The sequence below is a fragment of the Pseudorasbora parva genome, chromosome 1 (assembly GCF_024679245.1).
Source record: "Pseudorasbora parva isolate DD20220531a chromosome 1, ASM2467924v1, whole genome shotgun sequence".
Taxonomy (NCBI): Eukaryota; Metazoa; Chordata; class Actinopteri; order Cypriniformes; family Gobionidae; genus Pseudorasbora; species Pseudorasbora parva.
Genome location: NC_090172.1, coordinates 47,968,458 through 47,984,240, shown reverse-complemented (window position 1 = coordinate 47,984,240; position 15,783 = coordinate 47,968,458). Strand labels below are relative to the sequence as shown.

Genomic DNA, 15,783 nt, shown 5'->3' with positions numbered 1-15,783 from the left:
CAAAGATCAGGTATGGTAAAAACCATACTAGTTAATGGGTTACAGAGAACTGCTGATATTTATAGTTATGATATAGCAAAGCTTTATTTACTGAAATCAAGCCAAATTTATATGTGCTTAAATGGTTTGAAACAAGCAATTAGCAGAGGTTTCGAAGCTTCATGAAGCAGAGTTTCAAATGCGCCCATCATTACTTCACAGTAACTTTCCAGTTTAGTTAGCCAAAATTGATATCAACACTTGCCAATCAGCTCCTGATTTGTGTTAAATGTATTCAACAACTCGTTTCCCCATGTTTGCTTATACTCTCCAAAGCTAGGGCCTGTATGATGGTAGTTTAACAAACTCAGGGTTACAGGAGTTTTGAGTTCACAAATCTGTCAACTCAGGCTTTGATCTTGCACTGTAAAATAAATATTTTAAAAATAAGTTACCTGGTTGCATTCAAATTTTGAGTTCATTGAAATAAAAAATTTGAGTTTATAATTTTTGTTTGTTTTGAGAATCGACAACCTTTATTAAAAGATTATTAAAATATTTTGTAAGCATAGTTAATTGTGTGTTTTATTTGTGATGACGCAGTGAAACACCAAATTGTGCTATTTTCATTATTTATCACATTATCACATATTTAACCAATTTCCTTCACTGTATCAATTCAATAAAATTAATTTCAATAATTTAAATTAAGGCAACCAGGTTACTTACTTTCTTAAGTTAAACCAACAATATTTTTTTACAGTGTGAGTTTAGGGGTGACATCAGTAATGAAGAGCCAATCATACCCTCTGGATCAGTGGAACTGAGAGTCACATCTTGCTAGAGCAGCAGCGAGAATCATTTCAGAATATTACATGATTGAAAAATTGTAAGAATTTAAACAAATTTACACAGCAAGAAGAAGAGAGCTATATATCAAGAGGACAACTTAAAGAAAAATTTTATATGTCAATGCAAGTGAACGTTATTAAGTTAGTTTAGTTGATATATAGAGTTGGACATTTAAGCTTACATGTAGTCATTTTTATAGCTTTTTTATTTTAAAGTTTATTTGTATGATCTTTATATAGTCTATATATATCAATTTTAACAACGTGCCTATTAATAATTGATTAACTAAAATGATACACATGTAACGTATTATGGGTATAATAAAGATAAATAATATAAAAAATAAATATCCAGTCATTCAGAATTATTATTATTACTAATAATAAGCATTATTAAAAGCCCATACGCTTTAGTCTTTAAAAAACATTTGCATGCCATGACCTTTAATTTGTAGTAGAAACAGAGGGAGTGGCTTTATTAGAGGTGTGTCACTTTGCTCACAGCTGATGGGTCCATTTTCAGTTCTCTTATCCAGAACATAACCTGCCCTGGAGCAGTTTAGCTGTGGAGCATAAGTTACTATGGAGATAAACACTGCTAAAAGCCAAACCACTTGAATACAATTCATAGTATAGGTTCATACAGCACAGCTCTTTAGCATCTGTTGTGACCACATGTTCTAGCTCTAGTGGTTGACAACCAAACTGTTTGTCAGTGGTGTTACTGGTTCCTGACAAACCAATATTCCATGATCAGTCATTTTCACAATTTTTATTGTTTACTTGATCACAAATTATGAATGGGAATAAACTTGAATTAGGGGAGGCCTGAGCCTTACAGTGTTCTTTTAAACTACTATAATAGTTCTGTGTAGGAATGTCAAACTTAAAGTCTCTTCCATCTTTCTTACCAAATAAACAAAATGGCAACTCACAGAATCTAAATAACACTGAAAAAATAAAACAATCACACAAATATTAAATAACAGTTAAAGTTAAAATAGCTGGTAGTACTCTTTACACTTTTTAGAACAAATATTTTCAGTGGAAGCACACTTAAATGCCTTATTGAATGATGAACTAAGAACTTACATATGAACTTATGTTTTCAAGCATCAGCGAACAATAAACCGAAGCGACTCCGAAGTGTCATTTAGCGACTGAAGCAATCAACCAAGTGTTTGGAGTTCCATGGTCCAGCACTGTTGGCCAAGAACTGCACATTGACTTGAGTCTTGGTCTCCTGATACAGCTGGGCAGCCATCTAGATTGAATATAAAACAGATTAACAGTTTACAACAGCAGATTAGAGTACAAAATGTCATATTTATGTGCATGCAAACTCAGATTTAACTAATATACTCATAACTGCATGTATATGGATATATCATACAAATCTATATACACATACTTTAGCATTGCGGTATGTGGAGAATGACAAAAAGTCATGGTGGCCTGACAGTGCTGAGACTTGTCTGAAGCAGAAGTACAACGCTCTTTTGCAAAGTCTGCTTGACGATCCAGGACCACTTACAAATGGAGAACTGAGAGAAAGAATTAAAAAGAATTATATAAACTGAAAGGCAATCAATTCATTGAGTGGAGTAAAGGACTGAGGATTAATAGTAAACATTGAATAAGATTGAATTTAAATAGATATACTTCACAAAATATAGAAGTCAGCAAAGTAGATAAGCATATATGCAAAAATAGTGCATGAACAGTACAAAAATAAAAATACAATATAAAACTAATGACTTGTCAATGTCAACTGACTAAAGGTATGGATTATAATTAAAAATATTCACAAAATAATCAGATATTATAATCAGCGACTAAACAAGATTTCTTTAAATTATGTAGAAATCACAGATGACATACTAAAGGAGTGGGTTTATTCATATTTGCTAAGAAATTGGACAAAATAAATTTGATTTTTACTTCTGGATGCCAAATTTTGAGATCTATTGTGACAAACAAACAGATTACAACAGGGTGGTCAGCTCCTAAAATGGTGCACATATTTATAATAGTCTAACGCTACATAGGCAATAAACTTGCATGGGATAAGAACATCATTAGCTTGTTTATTAACTATGACTGACTTGTTGATTGCATAGCCAGCGGTGCTGTCCAGAACCTCAATACTGGAGTCTCCCAAACACCAGTTGACACTGAGGTCTTTGCAGTCGTCAGTTCTCTCAACAGGCCACACACTCTCTCCACTCAGGAAGAAGATGGCGGTTTGTTTGAATGGAGGAGGCAGAGCACTATTCCAGCCTGTGCCCAGACGGTTGTTGATAATTTCAGACACTTTGTTTGAGCAGTGTCTGGAATCACCTAGACAACATGTGGAGAAAAGATTAATAAGTACAGCCATTCTTCTGGCTGCTTGGATCTCATCCATGAATATGAAATGTACACACAAAATTGTCTCTTTTATAAAATGTTAAAACACAAAATAGTAAGGCTCTCTTACACAATAATGAAGCAATACATTGCACATCATATGTTTCACATTTTCAAATGAACATTTCCTAATTCCTACAGTTATATTAATATAAAGCATCTAAACAAGTGGAAGATGAAATTAACATTACTCCGTGTGGTCAGAGCAGCTTCTGTGAGATGTGAAACTAGACAAAAGCGAAGTGAAACACACAAAAAAGATTTACAGAACAAGACAGAAGCTAATATTTGACTAAAACCTGCAAATGTGAACAGCTTACCAAGTACAACGCTGGTAATGTAGACTGGGTTAATAAAATGACTTAGTAGTGCCCCCTGCACTCCAATGACAGTCCAACGGGTGAGTTTGGCACTGTCCGACATGCAGCAGATGCGTGCACCCCACACGCTTGGAAGCAGGAAAGCAGCAGGGATGAGAGAGCCTTTAGCATGGCACTGCAGCTTCAGAGTGGTGTAAGCACTGCTTTGAGACTTTCTGTAAAAAATAAATACATGAAGATGTTACACTTATTTAGTGTTTTAAAAGATGTACTAGACAGTTGACCAGGGGTGCCAAACTCAGCTTCTGGCGGCCCACAGCCATGCAGAGTTTAGTTCCAACCCTGCTCCAACACACTAGTTGTCACACTATAATAGGCCTGAAGACCTTGATTAGCTGGCTCAGGTATGTTTTGAGTGAATGAGCTTTAAATTTCCTTCATGTTCTATTTTCAGACATCAAGAGAATAAGAACACGTTGGTATTTTAATATGACATGGTAATGCAAGAGTATCTATAGCAAGAGCTCTACATTTGCAGAGCTATTTTCATCATGATTCTCTTTTATTTATTTGTATTTCACGGTAACATAAAAAAAACATCAACATATACGTATACATATTTGTGGTCTGCTCTACCCGATTTAGTTTTACTGATATATCCCATGAACAATTCACTGGAATGCCAAATAATCTAATTTTTCTCCCCCAAGTTCTCATGTCTCTTTCCAGGTTTGTTTTCACACAGATGCTTTAAGATGTAATTGTCTCCCCTTTTTACTTCTTATCCCCATTATCATTGTTTACTGGAATGTTTTTAAAGCAGGTAAATCTGTCAAAATTACAAATTACTTTATTATCACACAATGTACTCATTAATGAACATTTTTGATTAAGGCAACATACAATACAGACATATTATTACAGTGATATTTAACACATATTATTGGTGTGACAATAATACATGTTTGGGGGTTATTCATGGTCTGTTGTAGTAATTTTTAATGCTTATACACTTTTAAATTGTCTTTTAATATTCAATGAATTATTTCATTTTGAAAATGTACTCATCTAGAACAGAAATGGACAACTTCGGTCCTGAGGCACTGTCCTGAAGAGTTTAGCTCCAACTCTGATAAAAACTGACCTGTCCATCCATCCATAGCTTTCTATTAATCGTGACGACATTGATTAGCTTGTTCAGTTGTGTTTAAATAGGGTTAATCTCTGCAGGATAATGGCCCTCCAGAACTGAAGTTGCCCATCCCCGTCCTGGAAGATCTATAGCATAGCATGTAAGCATAGTACATTCTAATAATAATACTTACAAAACTATACTCTGAGCTGCTCCTTTAGGGGTTTTGTTAGTGTAGAGGTGAAGGTACATGTGTGGTTTTAGCTGAAGCAGTCGTTCAGATGGAACACTTTCCAATATAGAGCGCTGCTTTAGCTCTGGATCAGCACTGTAGAACAGCAGGAGCTGCTTGTACAAGTACCTGTGACACCGAAGACACATTTATCTACTTAAAAATATATAATAGTGAATTAATAGTGAAGATATTTGAAAGATATTTGCCATGTCTAATATTGAACACATACATTACATAAATACAAATGTTCATTTTTATATAGTTTCTAAATATGCTGCTGAAAATTTTTGCAAACCTTTTGAGGGCTCTGCGGGCAATGACAATGGCGTGACAGTCATGGACGACAGATCCCGTGTAAGAAAGCCAACCACTGCTGCAGTTCTGACCTGATCCCAGAGCTACCACTTCATATTGCTCACAGTTCTGCGCATTCGTGTCACGTACTTCTGATACACACATTAAAAACATATTTAACCATTAAAAAAAATGCTGAGGACAGTAAAAAAAAAACAACAACAAAAAGTTCACAAACAAATACAAAGCATACTGGTTTTATTCATGCACTTTGCAAAATGCCTTGCTAGTTTTACATTTTGGTTTTTAAAATTTGGTTGTGAATTCTGCTCACCAGTAGCTAGCTCACCAGTAGTTAATATTATCTTTGTCAAGAAAAAAACGTTTTATTAAAAAATTGCGTAAAAATAAAAAAGTATTTAAAAAAATACAGTTTTTAATAATTTTCGAATTTCGTACACCGCTCTAGTCATGAACAGAGTGGTCTAGTTTTATAACAGAGGTTGGCAGTGCATCTCACCTCTCTCCAGTACAAAAGCAGCAAAGCAGCTCTTAGTCCCGTGGTACTCAGGGCATTCTCTGAGCAGCTTGCCAAAACGTTCAGTACACACGGCTGTTACGCGCCGTTTGTGCCAGTCCGTAAACTTTACTGAAAGAGCAAGAATTTGAGACAACAGTAGTAGTAAAGAAACATCTGACACAAAACAGAATAAAAATTCTTTAAAAAGTATAAGGTACCTCCAGTTCTCTGGCCCCTCTTTAGATCACCACCTGCTGTGTCTTCCAGGTCTTCTAGGGTTGTTTCACCCCCTATAATACTACTCAGGCTCCATACAGAGGGGGATTCTGGGCCAGAGTCCAGGTCCTCCACTTGGGAAGACTCCAATGAAGGGATTTCTAAGGTATGGTGGCCAACAGCAGAGGGTTCCTCTATATCAAAGTGCGGCAACTCTGGGTTGGTGGTTTGATTGTCTTCTCCAGTAGACGGAGAATCTTCACACTCACTGGTAGGGGTAAGACGCCTGAGGTTGGCCCTGTGGACGCCAAAGTGGGGCTCCCTCTTAGGAGCGAAGCGCATCATTAGAGTGGCAGCCATTCGTGGGAGCCGTTTCCCCTCTGCATTGACACCGTGGTTTGCCATTATCTGCTGTAAAAGGTCATGCAGTTCGATAAACTTCATAAAAAAGAACTATTTCTGGACATATATTAATACACAACACACACATGTTGATTAAAAAAAAGAAAAAGTAATTTATGGGCCTGATGTGACGTTTATCTCAGCAAGTGCCTTATTTTAGCTAAGCAATGTGAGCTAGAGTGTAAGTAATACAAAATACATGACAAACTGACACGTTAGCTATGTTGAACTATACGTTACCTGATTTGTAAACGAGCTTTTTTATCGAATAAATTGATCAGCAACTCCCGTTCACCTGCAAGGTTGAGATCATATTTAGGAGGGGCCTGCTTGAATCACGTGACGGCATAAACGCGTAAAAGCCTTAATAAATTATAAACGCGTCACAAACAGATTTTGTATATTAAAAAAAATCTACATTTAAATAATTATATATATATAAATTAATAGTTGTATAAATCCAAACTGTAAAGTTTGAGAAACTACTTCCCAGTTCTACAGACAGGGTTTGGGATCATGATTAGGTTTTTAGTTAAATTAGGGTATTTAAATATTTTTTTATAAACTTGTCTTAGAAAAAACATTAAAGTGTGCACCTTGAGACAAAACAATGGCAGTAACATAATTTTATGTCCGTGAAGTTGCTTTCCGTTAAAAAAGCTCAATAATGCATTTTAGTCTGGGACTAATTTTAAGTGTTGTCTGTGAAACCGGGGGAATACGTTTTGAACGCTGTTCAAAGCAAATACTAAAATATATCTTCATGGCAGTTATAAACATGACCAGCAGGTGTCCCCAGTCGACAGTATTTTGATTTATGTATTTCTTTTAGTAAATTTATTGACATTTACGACAGATTATTAAGACTATATATGAATGTAAAAATACTAAGAGACACGTTTATTTACAATATATAATAACCAACCATTGGTAATCTATGAAGAGAATTTAATCTCATAATATATATATATATATTATGAGATTAAATTCTCTTCATAGATTACCAACACAAAGATGTTCCTCCTCCATGCATCCCGCCTGTTATAAAGTCATTCGTCCATTGGCTGGTTTTACCTAGCAATCAACACTGCAACACCCGACAAACGGTTGCGTCTTCTATACGATTGGTCTACTGAATTCCGTATCCGCCCACTCATCCAATCACTGCGCTTCTTGAATGAAACGTAGTGGCAGTGGCGCGGGTTTTATATGTATTGTGCGTCAAGTCGGCGGGAGATAGAGCTCTGCGTAGCGGAGTTTTGCAAATTTAATTTTTTGTATCTTTTCTGTTGGAGAGTGTCATCTTAAAAAGGTTCAAATGGACGAATTTGGTCTTTATGCTGTATTTGGAGTAGATGAACCACCACAGCAGATTTTAAGGTAAAGTTCAATGAGATAAACAAACATCGGAACTCCACTAACGTTACATTGATTGATGTGCTTTCTATTTAGTTATTTTAATGCAATTCAAGTTGCCCATGCTTCCAATGATTTAAATGGTTTCATGCATGAATTAATATTCAGATAGCTTCATATATTTTATCATTATTAAGCAATGATTGGCGTCATGCAAGCTTTGACAGTGAAATGCTTTCTGTCTCCCGCCTCTTGAAATTCTTGCGCGACAGTTGTGCACTATATCAACTGTACTGTAGCTACGTGTCTCGGTTATTATATGTTAAAACGGTGTTCTTTAAATAAGGGATCGTAATCTTCATGATTTATTGTCCACGACAGGCGTGATGGATGGCAGAGCTCAGTTGAGATCCAGCCTAGTATTCAGCTGATGGTTCTCTTCTCCAGGGGAGACTGGGGAAAGCGAGAGTCTATCTCTGTAGAACTTGCTGATGAGAGGGACATACCCATTAATATGGGAAAACTAACACCATTTAACAAGTAAGATTACTGTTTGTGTTAAACCAAGCTAGTATGTTTTAGATTATAATCTTTAACCCCTTAATCTTCCCTCTCCTCAGATGTCTGTCATGGGAAACTGGTGAGGATGGAGTCTGGTCCAGTGGAGCAACCTTAACTGTCAAAATCAGTGGGGTAAGAGACTGGTCAAAGATTTAAGCTCAGACTGCATGAAATGAAAATTTACCCAATCCATTTTTAAATGCATGTTTATGATCTAAATGCAAACTATTCATCTATATAGAGGTGTAGCGATACCCTCATGTCGATTCGACATATCATGATGCTGTATATGATATTTCGATACTTAAAGATATATGGTAAAAAAAAAAAAAATTGTACTGTTGATTTAAAATGCTAAATTTGAGATGAATATGCTTGGATTTGATGCTGGTAACCCAATGCACAGGACAATGGTGACACCAGAATACAAATATTCATGATTCTGAAGCTAAAAATACTGCATTATGTTTTATGAATATGTTTGCACTCTGTCACTGACTAGATCCATTTAAAATTCCGCTTTTTGCTAGAAACATAAGACATTTGGCATTATCAGGACCCAAAAATATTCCACCATTGCACTATAATACATTATATTCAACATGATATAGTAGTTATGTAGTGACACTAAAATTCTCTCACACAGTAATTTTCATTTTGGGTGAACCATACACAATATACACTCACCTAAAGGATTATTAGGAACACCATACTAATACTGTGGTTGACCCCCTTTTGCCTACAGAACTGCCTTAATTCTACGTGGCATTAATTCAACAAGGTGCTGAAAGCATTCTTTAGAAATGTTGGCCTATATTGATAGGATAGCATCTTGCAGTTGATGGAGATTTGTGGGATGCACATCTAGGGCATGAGGCTCCGGTTCCACCACATCCTAAAGATGCTCTATTGGCTTGAGATCTGGTGACTGTGGGGGCCATTTTAGTACAGTGAACTCATTCTCATGTTCAAGAAACCAATCTGAAATGATTTGAGCGCACCTCTTTTGACAGACCTTTTGCACACGCAGCTGACATCAACCATACTTTCAAATAAATGAAAAAATATCCTAATGAAGTGTTTTCTGTGTTGACAAATCTTTCGTGTTGTTTTAGCAGTCTGGGTTAACAGACAAGTGGAACAGCCCCCTCCTCTCCTCCGTGTTGTTTTAGCAGTCTGGGTTAACATATAACACGTTCGTTTTTGTCTGATTCGTGAATTAATGACTCATTTGAACCGATTCATTTAAATGAACTGATCTGTCCAACTCTGAACTCACAAATCGGTGTGTAATAATTTATTCACAACACCTCTGAAATGAGAATGCAAATGTGCTTACCCCATTAAACAAGAGGGGTTAGTAAAAATTAGTTTTAATAATCCACAGTATTTTCATGTATTTATTTTGAGTAGGCCTATTTATAATTGATAATGTGTAGTATATTACCAATATAATAATAATAATAATTTAGACTGGAAAAAGGTAAAACCAGAACACCGCAAGTTGTTGATAGCCAATAATTGTATTAAATTGTATATGGTAGAGAATTAGACTATTTGTTATTAAATGCTACTTTTTAATTGTTGCCAAAATAATTAATCGGTAAACCATGCAAACTGTGTAAAAACAAGGAACTAAAGAAACAAACATCAAGACATCATACATAATGATAAATGCATTTAAAAAAAATTTTTTTTTAAATATTTTATATTTATCGTCAGTATTGGGCTCACAGATCACAAAGGTAGGTACTTTTACTGTTGCTGTGTGCGCTCATGCATGCATGTGTGTGGATGACCATGTCTGGTCAGCCACCACCGAAGACCATTTCTGACCCAGGAAAAACTCTGTAAGGGGCCTAAAGTGTGCCAAGAAAACATCCCCCACACCATTACACCACCACCACCAGCCTGCACAGTGGTAACAAGGCATGATGGATCCATGTTCTCATTCTGTTCGCGCCAAATTCTGACTCTACCATCTGAATGTCTCAACAGAAATCGAGACTCATCAGACCAGGCAACATTTTTCCAGTCTTCAACTGCCCAATTTTGGTGAGCTTGTGCAAATTGTAGCCTCTTTTTCCTATTTGTAGTGGAGATGAGTGGTACCCGGTGGGGTCTTCTGCTGTTGTAGCCCATCCGCCTCAAGGTTGTGCGTGTTGTGGCTTCACAAATGCTTTGCTGCATACCTCGGTTGTATCGAGTGGTTATTTCAGCCAAAGTTTCTCTTCTATCAGCTTGAATCAGTCAGCCTATTCTCCTCTGACCTCTAGCATTAACAAGGCATTTTCACCCACAGGACTGCCACATATTAGATGTTTTTCCCTTTTCACACCATTCTTTGTATGGTTGTGCGTGAAAATCCCAGTAACTGAGCAGATTGTGAAATACTCAGACCGGCCCATCTGGTACCAACAACCATGCCATGCTCAAAATTGCTTAAATCACCTTTCTTTCCCATTCTGACATTCAGTTTGGAATTCAGGAGATTGTCTTGACCAGGACCACACCCCTAAATATATTGAAGCAACTGCCATGTGATTGGTTGATTAGATAATTGCATTAATGAGAAATTGAACAGGTGTTCCTAATAATCCTTTAGGTGAGTGTATTTTGTCACTATCCACAAAATGTATTGTTGCATTATTTTTATTGCAATTTATTGTGACACAATATATTGTTACAACCATTTATGTACCTATATTCCTTTTCATACTTATAATTTTTTTCTTCTTTTCTTCTTCTTTTCTTCTTTTATTATTTGTTTAATGTTGTAACTCAGATCAATAGGTGACACATGCCAGATTTCTCCAATCAATTAGTTCAATTAAACCCCTTACAATGAAAAGATCTGTTGCTACTTGTTACATTGCGACTTTAAATGATTTTTTTTAAACACTACTGAAGTTGGTACAGTTTGCTGAAAGCTGAAATCAAATGATCCATAATTTTTAAGGAGTAAAATTAAATAATTTTGTGTTTGTAATTTAAGTCTGTAAACCTATGCATAACTTATTCTGACAACTAATTTACCCATGATCCTGCTTTCTAAAGGGCTCAAGTGATTTCTTGGATCCAGTGTTGACTGTTTCACAGATGGAATGCACTCCAGAGGTGAGTTCAGCCTGTTATACCTATTTTGACTGAGATTGGGTTTGCTCTTTGTTTGCTTGTACTTACCTGCAGTGTTTTCTCTCAATACATTGTTTTTAGTGTAACTCCACAGCATCTGAATTGAGGGAGTGCCCAGGCAAGAGGAAATGGTCTCAGGGAGAGGAGGAAGAAGAAATCAGTGAAGGGAGAGGAAAGGAGAACATCTGTCCTAACGCCTCTGAAAAGGCAACACCTCACAGACGAGGCAAGAATAATCCTCGTGGAGGTCAAACACGTCTGTTCTCTCAAAAGGAAGAACAGATTGCAACTTCCAGTTCTCAAAGCCACAAAGCTAAAGGCAAGCAGGCCAAAACACCCTCACAGACTGGTGAGTGAACTTTTCATTGCTTTCACATGGAGCGTATGAAAAATGTCTTATGATCATTGTTTTATGTTTTGCAATATTTCTTTTCCAGCTCCATTGAACAAGCCGTCAGGTCGCTGGGGTCAGACTCTCTGTCCCATTGACCCTCAGACAGCTATTATGATCGGAGGACAAGGATCCAGAATGCAGTTCTGCAAAGACCCCATCTGGAAACTGTGCACAGGTAAGAATTTCATGTTTCTGCCTCAATGTCAATAGATTGTAATTGATATTATATTATTATTATTAGACCTGCTATTGCTTGGTAGATATAACTCTGCTCTTAAAGTCACCAAGAAACTCAAGTTACTATTGTCTTTTATACCCTATTGCTATGCATATCTGAATAAAACAGTGTGTCGAACAAGGAAAAAGAATGTAGGTTGGGATTTTGTCCATCGGGAATTGATTGGATCATTGTGGTTTGATATTGCTGTGATCTCATGTGAGTGAGAAGTTATCCCGCCTTCATGTCTGTAAAAGCATAAGAGAAAAGATGATGCTGATGATGAATCACTGAAGATTATGCACATGAATTGAAAAAAATAATGTCAAATAATACTTTTTGGACAGTATAATGGGTACTGCAACATTGTCCATTTTGATTTCATGAAAAAAAATTTTTCAGAGGATCTTTCTTGGGTACCTGCTGAAACCCTGGCAGAAGGACCAACCCCTGAGGCCCGCATCGGTCACACTGCAACCTATGACCCTGAGTCCAAGCGAATCTTTGTGTTTGGTGGCTCAAAGCATAAGAAATGGTTTAATGATGTTCACATCTTAGACACACAAAGCTGGCGTTGGACATTGGTGGAGGTTAGTCTGCAATTTATTCTAAGATAAACAACAAAAACCTGTCGATTATCTTCAAAAGACTATACTGTATTGCTGCAACTGCATGACTTGGCACATATGATTTGTTTTTGTGTTATAGATGAAAGCTTTTTCACATTCGTCGTAAATGCAGATCTCAATAGCCAGGAGGTTCTGACTGTACTTAAAAACTCTTCTGAATTTTCTTTACCTCTTTAGGCACAGGGAAAAGTGCCTCCTCTGGCTTACCACAGCTGCAGCATGTTCCGGGGGGAGCTCTTTGTGTTTGGAGGAGTGTTTCCTCGCCCACATCCAGAACCAGACGGCTGCAGTGACTCCATCTACATCTTTAACCCTGATATGGCCATCTGGTATCAACCCATTGTCAATGGAGAGAAGCCTGCTCCCCGCTCGGGGTATGGTTGTAAAAAAATCAGTTATTTAAAGCATTAGAAACATTGAGATATGTACTATTTCATTAATTGCATGATTGATAGTGGTTATATTTTAATTTGTGCAGGCACTCAGCATGTGTGATGCAGGGGAGGATCTTTGTGTTTGGGGGATGGGACACCCCTGTCTGCTTCAATGACATGTTCATGCTAGACCTTGGTAAGCACTGCAATAATTGTGACTCTTCAAGAGATGTATTATTTGATTTGAATTTGGTTTCTCACTCAGGCAATAGTCACGGTAACCAAATATTTTCTGTGATCACCTTATTTTTTATTTTTTAGCAGTGATGGCAAAATCTGAATCCGTCATTTTGACACATTACACTGAGAGCAATCTATTTAAACTTGTAACTGTAATTTCCACCCCTGTCCAGTTGGTGGCGAGTGTGCATATTAATTAGCGATTATCTAGAATCAATATGAGGTGAAGTTTCTGCAGGTGGTCAAATAGTTGTGATCTTGTTGATAAAAGAGGCACTGATGTGGATGCAGTGGAGGATGAAGGAGTCGAAAGTCAGCAAAACACTGGCACAGACGAGGACACAGTTTAAGTCAATGCGGACCAGAAGGAAGATTTGAGTTCAGGCAGATAAAGAAAGTTGATTGAGTCTAGTTCAGTAATTTTTTTTAAACTACGTGTTTATCGTAATTGTATTTTGTAATATTCATTGTTCATATTTGCCTGTTCAGTGTTTGAATGGCCTCCGTCATCTGCTTTATGTGGTGTTGAAAATGAAAAGTAAAGCACAGTCTGTGTTCATCTGTTTTCTTTAAATAATAATCTTGTCTATATTCTTGTCCTGTAAGTTCATGGCTGAAAAATTGTGTATGAAAACAAAAGCTATTAAATATCTTATTAGAATAATGGGTAGTAATAGATTGGCAGATTTTTACGATACTGACAGTAAGAAAGTTTAATGCAATCACTGCTGGAAGAAGATGTTTTACCACTCAGAAGTAATTTCAGGACTGTTGCTTGAAGGAACAAAAAGTCTACTAGACAAGTTTTACAACATGGTTGAGGAGTGGCATATCCATGGTTTTGTTTCTATGTGATATACTTCTGTGTTAGACTTTTAAATTCTTCATCTAGATCTTTGTGTAGATTTTCTGCATATTTAACACCTGGTATAATACTGTTTTACACATTAATTACTGAAGCGCTCCTTAAAAAGTGGAGTAGTCTGCTTAAAATAGCACATTGTCACATCCTTTTTCAGGCCTGATGGAGTTTTCTGCTGTGAAGACAAGTGGAACAGCCCCCTCTCCTAGAAGGTATTTAAAACATGAAAATTTATTCTTAGTGTAAATAAAAACTGAAACGGTCTATTTTGTTTCTTAAAAACATGCTCTCAACTACAAATGGTTGCATGATTTGGCATCTTGATCAACCTAGATGTATTGAGTGTTTGACCTTTGTCCCATACTGTATCACAGCTGGCATGGCTGCGCGGTTCTTTCAGACCACAGCTTCCTGATCCATGGTGGCTACAATGGGAACAACGCACTGAGTGACGCATTCATCTTCAACACAGGTGAGACCATGTGTTTTTTACTACTCCCGATTCCATTTCCAGGAGTCAGTCCATCAGATTGTGGGAATGACAGATAAAAGTCCATCACAGTGGTTAGATGGATTTTGAGCCATTTCTCTTCCAGAAAAGTAGAAACTGTGATGCTTTTTTCCCAGGACTGATGAATAGAACGTTTCAAACAACATTTATTTGCAATAAAATCTTTTATAACATTGTAATTATTGGTAAGCTGTATATATTTTATCTTACTGACCCAACTAGCTTTTGTAATTTTCCTTTCCATGTTTTTTTTCTCCAGACACATGTTGCTGGTCATCTTTGATTCTACCCCAGCTCAATTCTGTTCCCCGAGCTGGACATTCCATTATTACCATGCCCACCACATGCAGAAAGGTAAAAATAAAAACTAAACACCTTTTATATAGTAGTTTTGTTTAATTATAACTTGTGATTTTCACCATATAGACCTTTATACTAATGTATTTGCTTTTAAAGAGATCTATAGATGAACAGGAGGAACTTTCAGAGTCAGTCCCACAGACGCTGTTGGTTTTTGGTGGAGGTGACAACGAAGGGAGCTTCTTCTCTGACCTTTTCACTATGCCAGTAGAGGAACTAAGAGACTAAACACTTGCATCACATTTCAGTTTTATATGCATTTATGCTTTAAAGATTTTGTTCTTTGTGTTGATTGTGGTTATTTAAAGAAGTGTGTTACACTTTCACTCAGGTATTTCATTTGCATTATATCATCATTTATCAACATTAGTTTATGCTCAGATGGAAAAGTCACTCTCTATAATGTTATGATTTGTGATCAAGTCCATTATTATATATCATTAATAGTGGACTGTTTTCTTCAGAAGAGGTCTAGTTAACCAAACATAATTTACTCAGAAATGAATAGCATTTGTTTATGGAATGAAGAGTGAGCAAACAATGACAGCTAAATTATTCCTTTAACTGACAAAAATAGAAATTTGTTTTCTGATTTACTCCACTGAAGGAATTCAGATTTAATCTATGAAAAGCTATTTTGGTGTCGATTTTGTGTATATACATGCTTTTAGATTTGTTTTATTTTTTAAGTGTCTGCAAAATTATGATGTAGCTGTAAATACTGTCGCATCCAAACCTGTTCAAAATTAAACGTTCTTTAAATAAAATGCCTTTTTAGTTATTTGA

At 36.4% G+C, this 15,783-nt stretch overlaps 2 protein-coding genes across 3 annotated transcripts; one reads left to right on the top strand and one right to left on the bottom strand.

The window, feature by feature from the left end:
* Positions 1–1,586: 1,586 nt before the first annotated feature.
* adad2 (adenosine deaminase domain containing 2) lies at positions 1,587–6,714 on the bottom strand. 2 transcript variants are annotated; one of them, XM_067451619.1, is made up of 9 exons: positions 6,599–6,714; positions 5,959–6,367; positions 5,741–5,869; positions 5,222–5,372; positions 4,885–5,052; positions 3,560–3,774; positions 2,936–3,170; positions 2,242–2,374; positions 1,587–2,094 (listed from the first exon to the last, which is right to left on the bottom strand). In XM_067451619.1, exons 2-9 carry the CDS (start codon positions 6,359–6,361, stop codon positions 1,984–1,986), a joined length of 1,545 nt encoding a protein of 514 aa, XP_067307720.1. In that variant the 5' UTR covers positions 6,362–6,367; positions 6,599–6,714; the 3' UTR covers positions 1,587–1,983. The 2 variants fall into 2 exon arrangements, with proteins under 2 accessions (XP_067307720.1, XP_067307727.1); XM_067451626.1 differs by having other exon boundaries at positions 5,959–6,364; positions 6,599–6,694.
* Positions 6,715–7,548: 834 nt separating this feature from the next.
* On the top strand, positions 7,549–15,778 carry krcp (kelch repeat-containing protein). The gene is made up of 13 exons (XM_067451608.1): positions 7,549–7,738; positions 8,096–8,254; positions 8,335–8,407; positions 11,333–11,392; positions 11,492–11,759; positions 11,848–11,979; positions 12,424–12,611; positions 12,828–13,024; positions 13,129–13,220; positions 14,284–14,338; positions 14,501–14,598; positions 14,897–14,991; positions 15,094–15,778. The coding sequence occupies exons 1-13, from the start codon at positions 7,677–7,679 to the stop codon at positions 15,223–15,225; spliced, it is 1,611 nt and encodes a 536-aa protein (XP_067307709.1). The 5' UTR covers positions 7,549–7,676; the 3' UTR covers positions 15,226–15,778.
* The last annotated feature ends 5 nt before the right edge of the window (positions 15,779–15,783 follow it).